General features: G+C 37.3%; 1 protein-coding gene across 1 annotated transcript; it reads right to left on the bottom strand.

Annotated features, from left to right (window-relative positions):
- Nucleotides 1-3,535: 3,535 nt before the first annotated feature.
- On the bottom strand, nt 3,536-12,187 carry dhrs3a (dehydrogenase/reductase (SDR family) member 3a). The gene is made up of 6 exons (XM_051097345.1): nt 11,680-12,187; nt 7,320-7,463; nt 6,147-6,266; nt 5,201-5,439; nt 4,984-5,109; nt 3,536-3,769 (listed from the first exon to the last, which is right to left on the bottom strand). Exons 1-6 carry the CDS (start codon nt 11,872-11,874, stop codon nt 3,685-3,687), a joined length of 909 nt encoding a protein of 302 aa, XP_050953302.1. The 5' UTR covers nt 11,875-12,187; the 3' UTR covers nt 3,536-3,684.
- Nucleotides 12,188-13,071: the final 884 nt, after the last annotated feature.

The raw sequence follows: 13,071 nt of genomic DNA on the forward strand, positions 1-13,071 counted from the left end.
CGTGAAATGTAAGAAACGATAATTTGTTTGCAACGGGATATTTTATTTGTCAATAAAACAGTGATTTAAAGATATCAAAATATATTTAATAGGAGGTCAAATTTTGACCTGAACGCGAAAGTCTCTCCCGCCTCATGTAACGGAAAGAAAGACTTACAGTGTTTGGTGTTTCTAGTCAAATTAACGCACAGCTTAAACCCTTCGCACATTTTTATATTTAGTTATATTTAAAAAGTTTGAGCTGATTTAATTCATCCAGTCGATCTTCTTACCCTATTTTAACAGATTTTTATGGAGAATGGAACAGAGCATCCAAACGGAAGAATTAATCATGGCGATGCTGATCGGTTACTCAGGAAAAAGGTAAATCCACGAGTTTTTCTGTAACATTTAATTTTTAATTTCAAATAAGTTTCTTTTAGTCAAGCAGGGTTGCATTTTCAAATGTCTACATCCCTCTTCTTGACTGACAGTGTGATGTCAGAAGGGTCTCTCCCTTCAGGGCGACACACTCATTAGTTAAAGATGGATGTGCAGTGACCACACAACCCTGCTGCCCTGCTTGGATGAATAACATTGAAACTGACAGTGCTAGTGCTAACATTTAGCATTCGTGCACTGCTAGACATAAGCGTGCTTTTGTTAATGAGATGCTGTCATAAGAAACACATGGGTTCAAACAAACAAGTACAATATGCGTTAACACAGTCCAGTCTGACAAATCTGGTTCAAATATGATCTCACACACAAACCTGTGAACGCTAATGGCATATGTTTAACAGGACTGGAGTTATGTGTTGCAAAATGTGCCCTACCAATACTCCTAGTACCCATTTCTGCTTCTTTTCCACCTGTGCTGGGTCACATTAAGCAGTTTCTTTTTCCTGGGCAAAGGGTTCATCACAGGGTGAGCTGTCTGTCCAACAACCTACTCAGATTTATCTACTATTTGGCTAACCTTGCTCTGAACTCACCCCCTGAGATTTGAGCTGACTTCTCCAACACACATGCACTCCATGACACAGTTTCATGTCCTGATCCCACTCTCAACAGTGTCCATCATTCCCGTTAGACATGCCAAGACTCATTCGTCAGTTTTTGTCATTTGTGTTATACAACATTTCGGGTGATTATTCCCCCAGCCCCACAGCGTACATTATTTATTTTATATAGTTTATCAGAAAGGAACTTTTCCTTTCAGCCGCAGAATAACAGCTGAAGTGTAGAATGAAGAATGTGATGTGAATTGGTAATCACATAATTGCAATAGCTGCTTCATGCCTGTTGTATGTCAGTTTCAGTCCCCAGTGTGCTTTGATAACACCCTATTGTCTTCTAATACTGCAGCAGGGATGCACCGCATGGAAAGAATTTGAGGGAGAGACACCGAAAGAAAAAAACATCTGCCTGTAGATTTGATTTTATGAGGTTACACAGTCTTAGATCTCGCATCCAATTTGGCAAATCGAGGCGTAGGAGAAAATTGTCAACAGGCACTGCATTACCTACGCATCTGTTTGGTGCGATACAGCTGTGTCGACAGCGCACGTCAGCCGTTCAGCTAGGTGTGAGGGACAAAGCTGAATCAAATGACAAGTTCTAGATTCGTCTATTAGCCTTCCAGTGGCTGACCCCTCTCCAGTGTGCTTTCCTGTTTAGCGGAGTTAGTGTTATGACAACCCTGCCTAGTGTACAATGAGCTCACGATTGGCTGGCCTGCAGCGGTGGAATGCTGACCATGAAATGCCTGTGAGTTTTGGCACAGACAGAACAAGCACACTGCCAGGGACCGACACTTCCCTGTTTTCAAACCAACATGAACACCCACAAAATAACACTCACCAGGGTTTTTTTAAGCTCAAATACTGTTTATTTGAAGTTGACAGTAATATGAAGATAGACATGCTGGAATTACTTGAAACAAGCCCCATACGGCAAAAAAATATACATTTTTTTTTTTTTTTCTGGCCAAAATATATTTCAAATATACGTGGTAAACAGTACTGCATAAGTAAATTATTTCATTTAAACCTAAATATATTACAAAATATACTTCAAGGAGAAAGAACATACACTTCCAATCTTAAAAATAAATTTTGAGTAAATGCAAAAAAATATATATTTTTTTGGACAGTATTAATACATTTGGATTGAAATATAAAAAATGGCCAAAAGATAAATGAGAAAGTAACTAAAACTTGCTGAAATTTTATGTTCACGTAAATATATTTTAACATTGATATTAGCAACTTTAAAAATATAAATATTTGAAAAAATATATATACGTTTGCCGTATGTAGTTAAAGACTTGACTTTGAATTTTGTTGCAAAAATGTTCTTAAAATCAGTGAAAATCTATAAAACTCCCAAGTCACAACTTACAGGGGCAAACAGGCCCTGATGAAAACCTCAGAGTATTCTAAGAATCATTTCTTTATTAAAGGGAAAGTTCACCCTCAAGCCATCCTAGGTGTATATGACTTTCTTCTTTCAGACGAAAACAATGGGAGTTACATTTAAAAATGTCCTGCCTCTTCCTATAATGGCAATGAATGGGCATTGAGATTTTGAAGTCCAATAAAGTGCATCCATCCATCATAAAAAATACTCCACACAGGGTTAATAAAGGCCTCCTAAAGTCAATCAAAACATTTATGTAAAAAATAGGCGTATTTACAACTTCATAAACCATAATCTCTAGCTCCAGTGAGAATATATTTTTCTCACACAAACACATCGATTCACTTTAGAAGGCCTTTATTAACCCCTCGGTAGTCTTGCGTAGCCACACCTTCAGACTAACGGCAGAAGGTCTGGAAACTTTGGCCGTTTTGAATGGCCAAAGCCCACTTAAGTGGCCATATGACTGACAGTTACAGCAAGCAATCACATTTCGTTTTGTGCCACGTCATGTTTAGGGGCGTGGAAATGTTGCCATCTGTGCCGCAAACTTTTACATTTTTCACATACTTTTGAAAATCCATCTTTTAGTTGATCATGATAAGCACTCGTTGTCACAGTTGTAAACATGACAGCTTTTTTTTGTGAGGGGGTTTGGCACCACAGCATTTTTGTTTTCAGGCAGAACGTTAAAGAACGTCTTCCAGAAATCCTGATGATGACTTCGAAACTCCTGAAGTGTTTCCAGCTAAATGTGCTTTATGCATCAGATGTTTAGCCAATGTTCCGTGGGCGTGATGTCTGAGGCTGTGACTAACTCTCTGAGCCTTGTGGAGCACTTTTTATGATGGATGGATGCACTTTATTTTGCTTCAAAATCTCAGCCACCATTCACTGATTGATTTCTTCTAAAAGAAGAAAGTCATATACACCTAGAATGGCTTGAGGGTGAGTAAATCATCGGGTAGTTTTCATTGTTGGGTGAACTATCCCTTTAACTGTAACAGTCTGTGCTCCTTACTATCACAATATCCAAGGAACACAATCACCTACAGTACATGCCTGTGTGCAGTCCAGTATAGGGCAACAAATCCAAATTTATCCACATAAAACTCACAGACATAACAGTTCCTGGAAAAACAAGCCATCTTGATGTGCTCTTCCCAATGACCCTTTCACAGTCCTTTATTTGCGTCCACAAAGCAACAGATTGATGTTCCTGGACGTAGTGCTTGCTTTGCATAAAAATTGTTTTGATTTTTCACAGTCATGATATTTCTAAGTTTAAGTCCGTCCTTTGAATGTGTTCATGCAGGTGTAGCTTCCTGAAAACTTATGGATCTCTTCCAAGGCAGACTGGGGCAAAAGGCTGTAAAGAAATCAAGAAGTCATATGTAATTCTGTATGTAAATACAGGGTTCAACGCATACTTTTCTTTTTAGGAGCAAACTTTCAAACTTAAAAAATTTAGTAGCACAGTCAAAAATTTCAGGAGCACCTTCTAATCAATAATCAAAAAATCTGATCAAAAATGAGCCTTCACATTATGAGGTGATATTTGACTCCTTAATGTGATTTACAGGGGAATTTTGCTTTTACCTTTGTAATGGCATTTTTCTACTTTTATTAAAAGTATGTAATATGTCTTTTATGTCTCAGTTTTTCAAAAATGATATTTTACAAGCTTTTTACTAATTACTAATTAAAATGACACAATAGGAACAAGTAGAATAAGATGAGTGCAATTAAATTAATAAATTCATGTTGAGATGAATGTTTTAAACATAAAATTTTGAATATAGAAATATTAAATTATTTAAATAACTGAAAAGATACTTTAAAAATGAAACTAAGTAGGAGTGCCAGTAGGTGGCGGCAAGTTACTGATTTTATCACTGAATCATTCATTCATTAGATTCATTCGAACAGCTGATTCATTCAGGAATGAAGCAAGTGACTGTCTTAATGAATAGGTAATTGAATCATTGACTCACTAGATTCATTAAAAAAACGCACGTTCATTAATAAACAAAACAACGCTGTGTTTGAATGGAGCTGCGCAGCGGCTCAGTTGTGACTTTCTTTCAAACTATTTTCGACTACAAAATAGAACACAATCAGGCAGTAGTGTTATAGTCAGACAATGTAAGTAACTTAATATTAACTTCTTGTTAATTTAACTGTTGTATTAAATCAATATCTCATTTACAAACTCCCTTAAAAATTATTAAAAGCTCTCACTCATCTTAGTTCATTGCAGTTGCACAAAGTTCCATTATAATCAATGAAGCTCTCAACACTGCAAAATGAATCTCTTATTTACACTCTCTCTACACTTTTTTCTGAAAGGATTTGTGAGATATGTCTCTGATACATTACTCAATGTTGCAAAACATAGAAACCTTTAAAGCTCCCCTCAATGCAAACACAAATATGCTGATGGGTTCAATCACACCGGTGCTCCTAAATATTCTTTCATAGTCGCACACAGTAGTGTCAGTCGCAAATGCAACTTAAATGGTTGCACTGTAGAGCCCTGAAATACGTATTCTTCTCTGATTCCTACAACAATGATAGTCTCACCTCTTAAGGATGACAAGAAAGTGCATGGTCCATGGAAGAACAACGAAGGCAGTGTTGGTCCTTACAGCATCCACAGTGCGTTCGGCCACCATCTCAGGATTCAGAGGAGGAAACAGCTTAGGGAACCTAAAAGATGAATGCATTGAATGATGGACCACTTTTTTAAAATTTCAACTAGATCTTCATGTTTATCAGTACAGGCAGTACAGCTTATTACCTGACTCTCATGCCTTGGAACATCTCTGTGTCAGTGTGGAAGGGAAGCACCGTTGTGCAACCTACTCCTGGGCAATCTAACAGGCCTAACGTCAGGCTTTCCATGAAGGCATAAGACGAGGCCTTGGACGTGCAGTAGTCGATGGCTCCAGGAATGGAGGAGAGGGAGAGAATGGAGTTAATGCACACCACGTGGCCGTTGCAGAGCTCCAGCATGCGAGGCAGAAATGCTTTCGTGGTCTGTGGGGGAGACAGACACAATTACACATTGTTCTGTTCTCTCAACCATCTTCTGGAAAATCCAACAATAACAATGAAAGCTTCAGATGTTTGGGGTCGAGAATGTGTTAATTGTCTAGTATTCTCTAGACTACCTTTGGTGAAAGTCAACAAGCATATTTGACCGGCTCAGCAGAAATATGAGCCCGCATTCAGTGTTTGATCTCAAGTCAGATGATGACTTCTCTGCAAAGCTCTATATAAAAACTGGCATTCAGAAAACGCCATGTGTTTGAAATTAAAGCAACAATATATTACAGCAATCCTCAGCGTGAGCTACTACCGCAGCTGAAGTCTCAGATGATCAGCTCTTGTTCTCATTGACTATGAATGTGGCCTAAAAAGCAGAACTGTGTTCTGAGCAGTTCATCTTTTAGGGCCATTCGCTTTTGTTTGTGAATCTCTTTTGTATTTTTGTCTCTGACTGTTCTATGTGAGGAATGTGGTGTTACTTTTTCTCTCTTGGCAAAAACATCCTTAAATGATGAGGAACGCTTCCAAGAATTACAGCATGCCAAGTGACTTAACGTTAAGTAACTGAAAAATGTTCTGCAAAACACAAAGGAGCATCTAAAGTTCACATTAGGTTCAAAGCACGGTTACTGCACTATAATTAATTGACAGTCATGTGAGCAGCGACTAAGTTAAGATATTGATTAGTCTCTTACCCAAAACTGTCCAAGTGTGTTTATGTGCTGGGTTTTTAGGAGTGCGTCATCGTCGCTGTCCATAAGACTTTTTCCATGGACAACAGCTGCATTATTGACAACAATAGTGACATCCCCAACCTGTGTGAGACCACATTGCATCAATTTAGAGTCAACTAAGCAAAACTGTATTATTTTGGTTCCAAGGAAAAGAAAGGATACAATAATAGATACCAAAGCAAAAAAAATAAAAAATAAAAATAAATAAATAAATATAATACATTATTATAATATACTTTGTTTTATTTAGGACAACATGGTATCACAATAAATGGCAAGGCAGGGAAAAATATGGTAAAATAGTGTACAAAAATGAAATAAAATAAAAAAAAGTAATGTAAATAAAGCAATTGCTTAAATTAAGAAGAAACTTGGTATTCAAAATGATACAAAAGCAGAGAAAATATAATAAAATAATTAAAAATAAATAGCAATATAAATGGAATTGTGAGAAATAAAGGCAGAATTGCGAGACATAAACTCGGAATTGTAAAAAAAAAAAAATACAGTCAGAATTCCGAGATACAAACTTGGAATTGTGAGAAAAAAGTCAGAATTGCAAGATATAAACTCAAAATTGCAAGAAAATTAATAATTCTCCCTTTATTTCTCGCAGTTGCGAGTTTATATCACGCTATTCTGACTTGATAACTTGCAATTGTGAGCGAATATCGTTAAAATTCTAAGAAAAAAAATTAACTCAGAATTGTGAGGAAAAAAGTCAGAATTACAAGATATAAACACTGAATTATGAGGAAAAAAATCAGAATTGTGAGATATAAACTCAAAATTGTGAGAAAAAAAATCGGAATATCTGAATAATTAATATAAATAATATAAAATACAATAAAATAAATAATCCAATTATTGAACAACATGAACAGGGTTCCCTCTGGGCATCAAAAGACTTGAAAATCCCTAGCCTAGACCCTAGCGGCCACAAAGGGGGCGCTAGAGAGAGCCCTTTTGAAACCAAAAATGACAAATGAGACACCCTGCAGTCTTGTAGACGGATGTACTCGGGCAAAATCCACAAGACTTGCTGTTTGAGACGGGGTCACTCTCTGTGAAGTCCTTTTGGCTACAATATCTTTTTACATTTCTTGAGACAAGGCATGCAGAGTGTAAGTTTACCTTTTCCCTGAGCACTTTGGCCTGCTGGTACACCTCCTCTCTGTTGCCAACGTCGCACACAAAGTAATGGCACTCTGTTCCGGTCATGGAGATCTCCTCACATGTCTCTTTTAAACATTTCTCTGTGCGGCCCCACAAAATCACCTGAGGGAGGAAAGTCATGATTGGTGTGAAGTAAATCCAGTACAAGTCAACAGGAGAAATTTTTACATTGTGAGTTGAGGCATATATCCAACTCGATGATGTATTGTGCATGATTGCTACACATTGATGTATAGATTTAGTTCTCTAAGGAGTCACTGAATTAAGTATTTCCTTATCATTGTACATGAGGTTTAGGGAGAGCGAGTGAGAGTGATAGAGGACAGGGTCAGGCTGTGTAGGTCGGTTAACTCTCTGGCTATTAGATCCATCAGTCAGCAAGGTCAGCAAGAGGTAATGAACACAAGGATGAGTTCATCTCCTCCCCTTCCTGTCAATCTTAATTCACCTCATAAACAAACATACACACATAAAACGGTCACATGTTCTGACCTTCTGAGGAACCCTTCAGTATTTAAGGCTTCTTAAGGGAGAGCATTAGTGTGAGGGAATCTCACAAAACCTGTCAAGAACATGTCCGGGTCACCCCTGTTTTTTTGCGCTGTGACAGTACATTCTATGGAAACCTGTTTCCACCACTGAATTTAAAAAAAAGTAATTGCGACTTTTTATCTCACAGTTCTTTTCTTCTCACAATTGCAAGTTTTCATCTTGCAATTCTGACTCCCCAGATATACCCACAATTCTGAGAAATAAAGTCTGAAAAATAAATTGCCAGATATAAACTCACAATTCTGACTTTTTTTTTCTCAGAAAAAAAAAAAAAAACTAATTTATCGCACTTGTGTGTCATAAAGTCAGAATTCAAACGCAATTCTGAGAACACACCAGTCTTTTTCCCCTTCAGAACTGGACTTTGTAACTCGCAGCTCCAAGTAAACTTCAAATTGTGGGAAAAAAATGTCAGAATTCTGACTTGGAATTGTGAGAAAAAAGTCAGACTTGCGAGATACAAACTCAGAATTGCGGGAAAATTCATAATTCTGACTTTATTTCTCACAGTTGCAAGTTTATATCCCACTATTCTGACTTGCAATTGTGAGTTTATATCATGCAATTCTGAGAAAAAAAGTCAGAATTCGAGATACAAACTCAGAATTGTGACAAAAAAAATCTGAATTGTGAGATATAAATTTGGAATTGTGAGGAAAAAAGTCAGAATTCCGAGATATAAACTTGGAATTGTGAGAAAAAAGTCAGAATTGTGAGATATAAACTCAGAATTGTAAGAAAAAAGTCAGAATTGCAAGATATAAACTCAGAATTGCAAGAAAATTCATAATTTTGACTATTTCGCACAGTTGCGAGTTTATATCCTGCTATTCTGACTTGATAACTTGCAATTGTAAGTTTATATTGTGCAATTCTGAAAAAAAAAAAAAAAAAAGAGTCAGAATTGCAAGATATAAACTCAAAACTGTGAGAAAAAAGTCAGAATTGCGAGATATAAATTTGTATATCTCATATATTAAACAAATAAATTGTGAGAAAATTCATAATTCTAACTTTATTTCTCACAGTTGTGAGTTTATATCCCGCTATTCTGACTTGATAACTTGCAATTGTTTATATCGTGCAATTCTGAGGAAAAAAGTCAGAATTCCGAGATATAAACTCAGAACTGTGACAAAAAATCTGAATTGCGAAATATAAACTCGTTATTGTTAGAGGGAAAAAAAATTCAGAATTGCAGGATATAAACTCGGAATTGCAAGAAAATGTATAATTCTGACTTTATTTCTTGCAGTTGCGAGTTTATATCCTGCTATTCTGAATTTATAACTTGCAATAGTGAGTTTATATCATGCAATTCTGAGAAAAAAGTCAGAATTCCGAGATACAAACTCGGAATTGTGATTAAAAAAAATTGGAATTGTGAGATATAAACTCAGAATTGTAAAGGAAGAAGTCAGAATTGCAAGATATAAATTCGGAATTATAGGAAGAAAAGTCAGAATTGCAATATAATTCATAATTCTGACTTTATTTCTCACAGTTGCGAGGTTATATACATCTTTTCTGATTTTATAACTTGCAATTGTACGTTTATATTGTGCAATTCTGAGAAAAAAAAGTCAGAATTGTGAGTTTATATCTCGCAATTTGGACTTCATAACTTGCAAATATGAGTTTATGTCTCTGTTCTGAGAAAAAAAAAGTCAGAATCCTTGCCTATGGTCTGAGATTCGGGAGAGGCTCCATTATCCCCACAAACCTATGTAGGACAATATGTAGTCACAGTGCAATTAAAAAAAAAAGAAAAAAATGTTAATAGTCCTAAAATTGGCTTAATTTTCTTCATATAAAATATAATTTTGACAGGGACAGTGTGAAATAGGGCAAGCATGCAACAGATGTGCTTTCTCATGTAACATACTGCCTGACTCATGTCCCATCAATGTCACAAACAGCACATGATGATTGTCCCATTATCAGTAAAAGTTCAAGCAGCCACCGGGAAACACGGGCAGGGGCAGCCTAACGCCCCCTCATTAGTGCTGGCCCAGAGGGGTCAGGCATGGGCCAAAGCCCAGCTGGGAGTATGGGAGTGCCAGCCTCCATTCACCTTTACCTTCCCACCTTTATACCTCACATAAACTTTGTAAAACTTCATAATTCTGAATGTATGTTTCACGATATTTCCGGTGCTGTTTAATGTTTCTAAAATCACATGCGAATGCAGTAGGAAAAGATGTGAGAGATTTCATTCTATTTTAATCCCCTCTTAGGAGAATAAAACACATATTTGATCAATATTTAATTGAGGTATCCTCAACTTGACTTTCATTTACAGCCTCCGCTCCGCTGGCTTGCCGTTTGATTCTGTTCTTCTGGGATTCAGCCGTAAGCAGCCCACACAATAACACAAATGACATCATCAGCCCTGCTCTGCAAAAGCTGGCTGACCTGCCAATGAACTTGGTTGTGGTAACCAATCTGCAAGGTGCTTCTCTGCCTACTACACCCCCTTGCAATTGATCCATTCACACACCTACACATGTTGAGCACGCATTCACACACATAAATGCAGCACGTACACATTCACTCCCTCACACGCACACTGTTAAAGTAGTGCAGCTATTCCTGACACTTGATGCTTGCACTTTAGTAGTTTATTGTTACGAGGAGTGATATAATACGTTTTAATCTGCTAATAATAATAATATAATAAATAAGATGATGTGTAACAGTTCATCCTTAATGTTTCTTTTTCCCTCACTCTGGACAGGGGAGTATGAACTTCCCTGGAAGGTTAAAGAGTCACACATGATTTGAGTTCAACAAAACAGCGATGCCTGTCAGCAGCCCATTGTTGGGCATTTGTAAAGACATAAAGGCTTAGGAAACACCTGTGTTTGTGTGCAGGAGGAATATGAAACAACTCAAGGCTTCAGATGAGGGCAGCAACAGGTCACTATACCTTCTGTTGACTGCGCTGACTGGAAAACCACACGCTCAAACTCGACTATTTCAAAGTGTATTGACATAGCCAAGAAAGGTGTGTTTACTGCAGTGTGAATAATGCAGGTAAACACAAGCCTTACTAGTTCCGTTTGGCTGTCACTAATGCTGAAATAATAAACAAACCGATCAGTTATGTAACAGAAAAATGGTTTACGTTACTCACATTGTGGAACTTTCTTACAGGCGCATTGGTCCGAGCGTCTTACTTTATAACTTGTGTCTGAGTGCTGTCAGTTTTTTTAGGTATCTTATTTAATCCATGTCAAACTGAGCATTTTGTGATAGTTATATTAACACCAGAGCTTATTTTCACCTGTCGCCAAATACCTGTACGCTAACGCACAGACGTCGCGTTCGCCAGAGGAGGTAACCATAACAACAGTACGCCGCTAACGCGCTTTCTGTTACGAAGTAACATTGATAAAATATAAGTATCCTCATTATTTTTAATTTTATCATATGTCAACAGATAACAAGCATACCACCGAGCTTGTTCGGTTAAAAAGTTTTGTAGAAAACTAAGTTTAGCTAATCGTGTCGGTGGCGCCAAATTACAATTTGCGTTGCGAGATTAACCTCAGATTGCGCACTGGAAATTATGCAACACGTTTAAATAATACATTCTGCAATACATCAGTTTTGAAGACTTAAAAAGTTCCAATTCCTTTGAAGTAGGGAGTCTTTGATCAAGACTTAAAATGGACAGCACTCAAACATATTTTTTAAATTACAAAGAGCATGTGAGTAGATAACACCGTAAAGAATTGCATTACACCCGATTAAAAACACGAACCTTTCTTGCTCCTTGCTTGGCAAACTCCTTAGCCAGGTGACGGCCGATTCCTCTTCCACCTCCAGTGATGAGGACCACATCAGTGCCCAGATCTCTGCGCTTCGGTTGCGTAAAGAAGCGCACGATCGCCCTCAATAAGCATAAGAAGATCTGGAGAGGAAAAAGCAACGCGCATCCCAGCACCTTCATCTCCATCACGACTTTCAAATAGTCCAGTCTTTGTTTGTGAAATAGAACAAGCTCGCAAGATTCAAGAAGCGAGTGTGTTTGTAACTTGTCAGCTGTCAAAAGTGCCTGAAGTAACTGGAAATGCGTCCTGCTCTTCTGGTCTGTAAGAAGAAAATCCCTTAAAGTGCGAGCAGGTCTAACAGAGGAGGTCCATCAGCGTGCCAAGTGTCTTACCTACCTACGAATGAAGAACTGTCACATGTGAGACGTCTCTCTCTCTCTCTCTCTCTCTTTCTCTCTCACTCTCTCTCTCTCTCTCACTCAAGCTCCCTCACTCATAACACTCATGACTCATGGAGAACGGTAGGCTATAAGAACAGCGAGTCTCCGTGCGCTTATCTCAAGAGGCGGGACGGGACTCTTGCAAGTGTCGTAGGAAGATTGAGAGATAATTAGTGAAACATGTATTCATAATTCATGCTGCACTGTTATCCTCTCATTATACGTGAAGTCATGCTGATCGCTGTTAAAGACTTAAAGGGGCTCATCGTGAGCACTGCTGGAAGACTCATTAGTAATGTGCATCTATTTTGTCAACCAACTCTTCCAAACATACTTAGACGTTTTCATTTAGGCTATTTACAATATCTCTGCTGTTCTTCGACTTAGTGTGAACAACTGCAGTGGACTTAATGAATCACTTAGTGATTCAAAAATGTTAATTGAGCTATATCAAACTAGCATGCGGCCTTCAAGTGAACTCGGAAATTCCGCAGGTAACGTTTTTAGAACTTTGGCGACTTTAGAACGTTCTTACAAGATTCCCTCAAACGTTATTTTAGTAAAGTTAATAGAACATTCGTTATCTGGTCGTTAATGATGTTCTTTCCGTACGTAAATTGACCATGGCTTTATTATAGTAAAAATGTAGTAACCATGTTTTTTGGCGTATTGATTACCATTTGTAAAACCACAGTTTTACTATAAATACCATGGTTAAACTATGGTTAGAAAACCAAAACCATAGTTAATTTGTAGTTACCATGGTTAAAGTATAGTAACCATGTTTTTTTTTTTTTTTTGGTTTTATTTGTAGTAAAAATCATGGTTAATTTTTGTAAGGGTTAAAACATTCATCAACATTTTAAAACGTTACCGTTAAATGTTAACGCTCGGACAACCAAGGAAAAACATTTTTAAAACATTTAAAAACTGGACGTTTTG

Source organism: Labeo rohita, chromosome 23, assembly GCF_022985175.1.
Source record: "Labeo rohita strain BAU-BD-2019 chromosome 23, IGBB_LRoh.1.0, whole genome shotgun sequence".
In the NCBI taxonomy this organism is placed as follows: Eukaryota; Metazoa; Chordata; class Actinopteri; order Cypriniformes; family Cyprinidae; genus Labeo; species Labeo rohita.

Bases quoted from the DNA above. Each gene is read 5' to 3' on its own strand.
- dhrs3a (XM_051097345.1), bottom strand. From the start codon at position 11,874: ATGGAGATGAAGGTGCTGGGATGCGCGTTGCTTTTTCCTCTCCAGATC. The intron at 7,464-11,679 runs GTTCGTGTTTTT...TTCCTCCCTCAG, and splicing joins CCAAGCAAGGAGCAAGAAAG to GTGATTTTGTGGGGCCGCAC. The intron at 6,267-7,319 runs GTAAACTTACAC...GGTCTCACACAG, and splicing joins CCAAAGTGCTCAGGGAAAAG to GTTGGGGATGTCACTATTGT.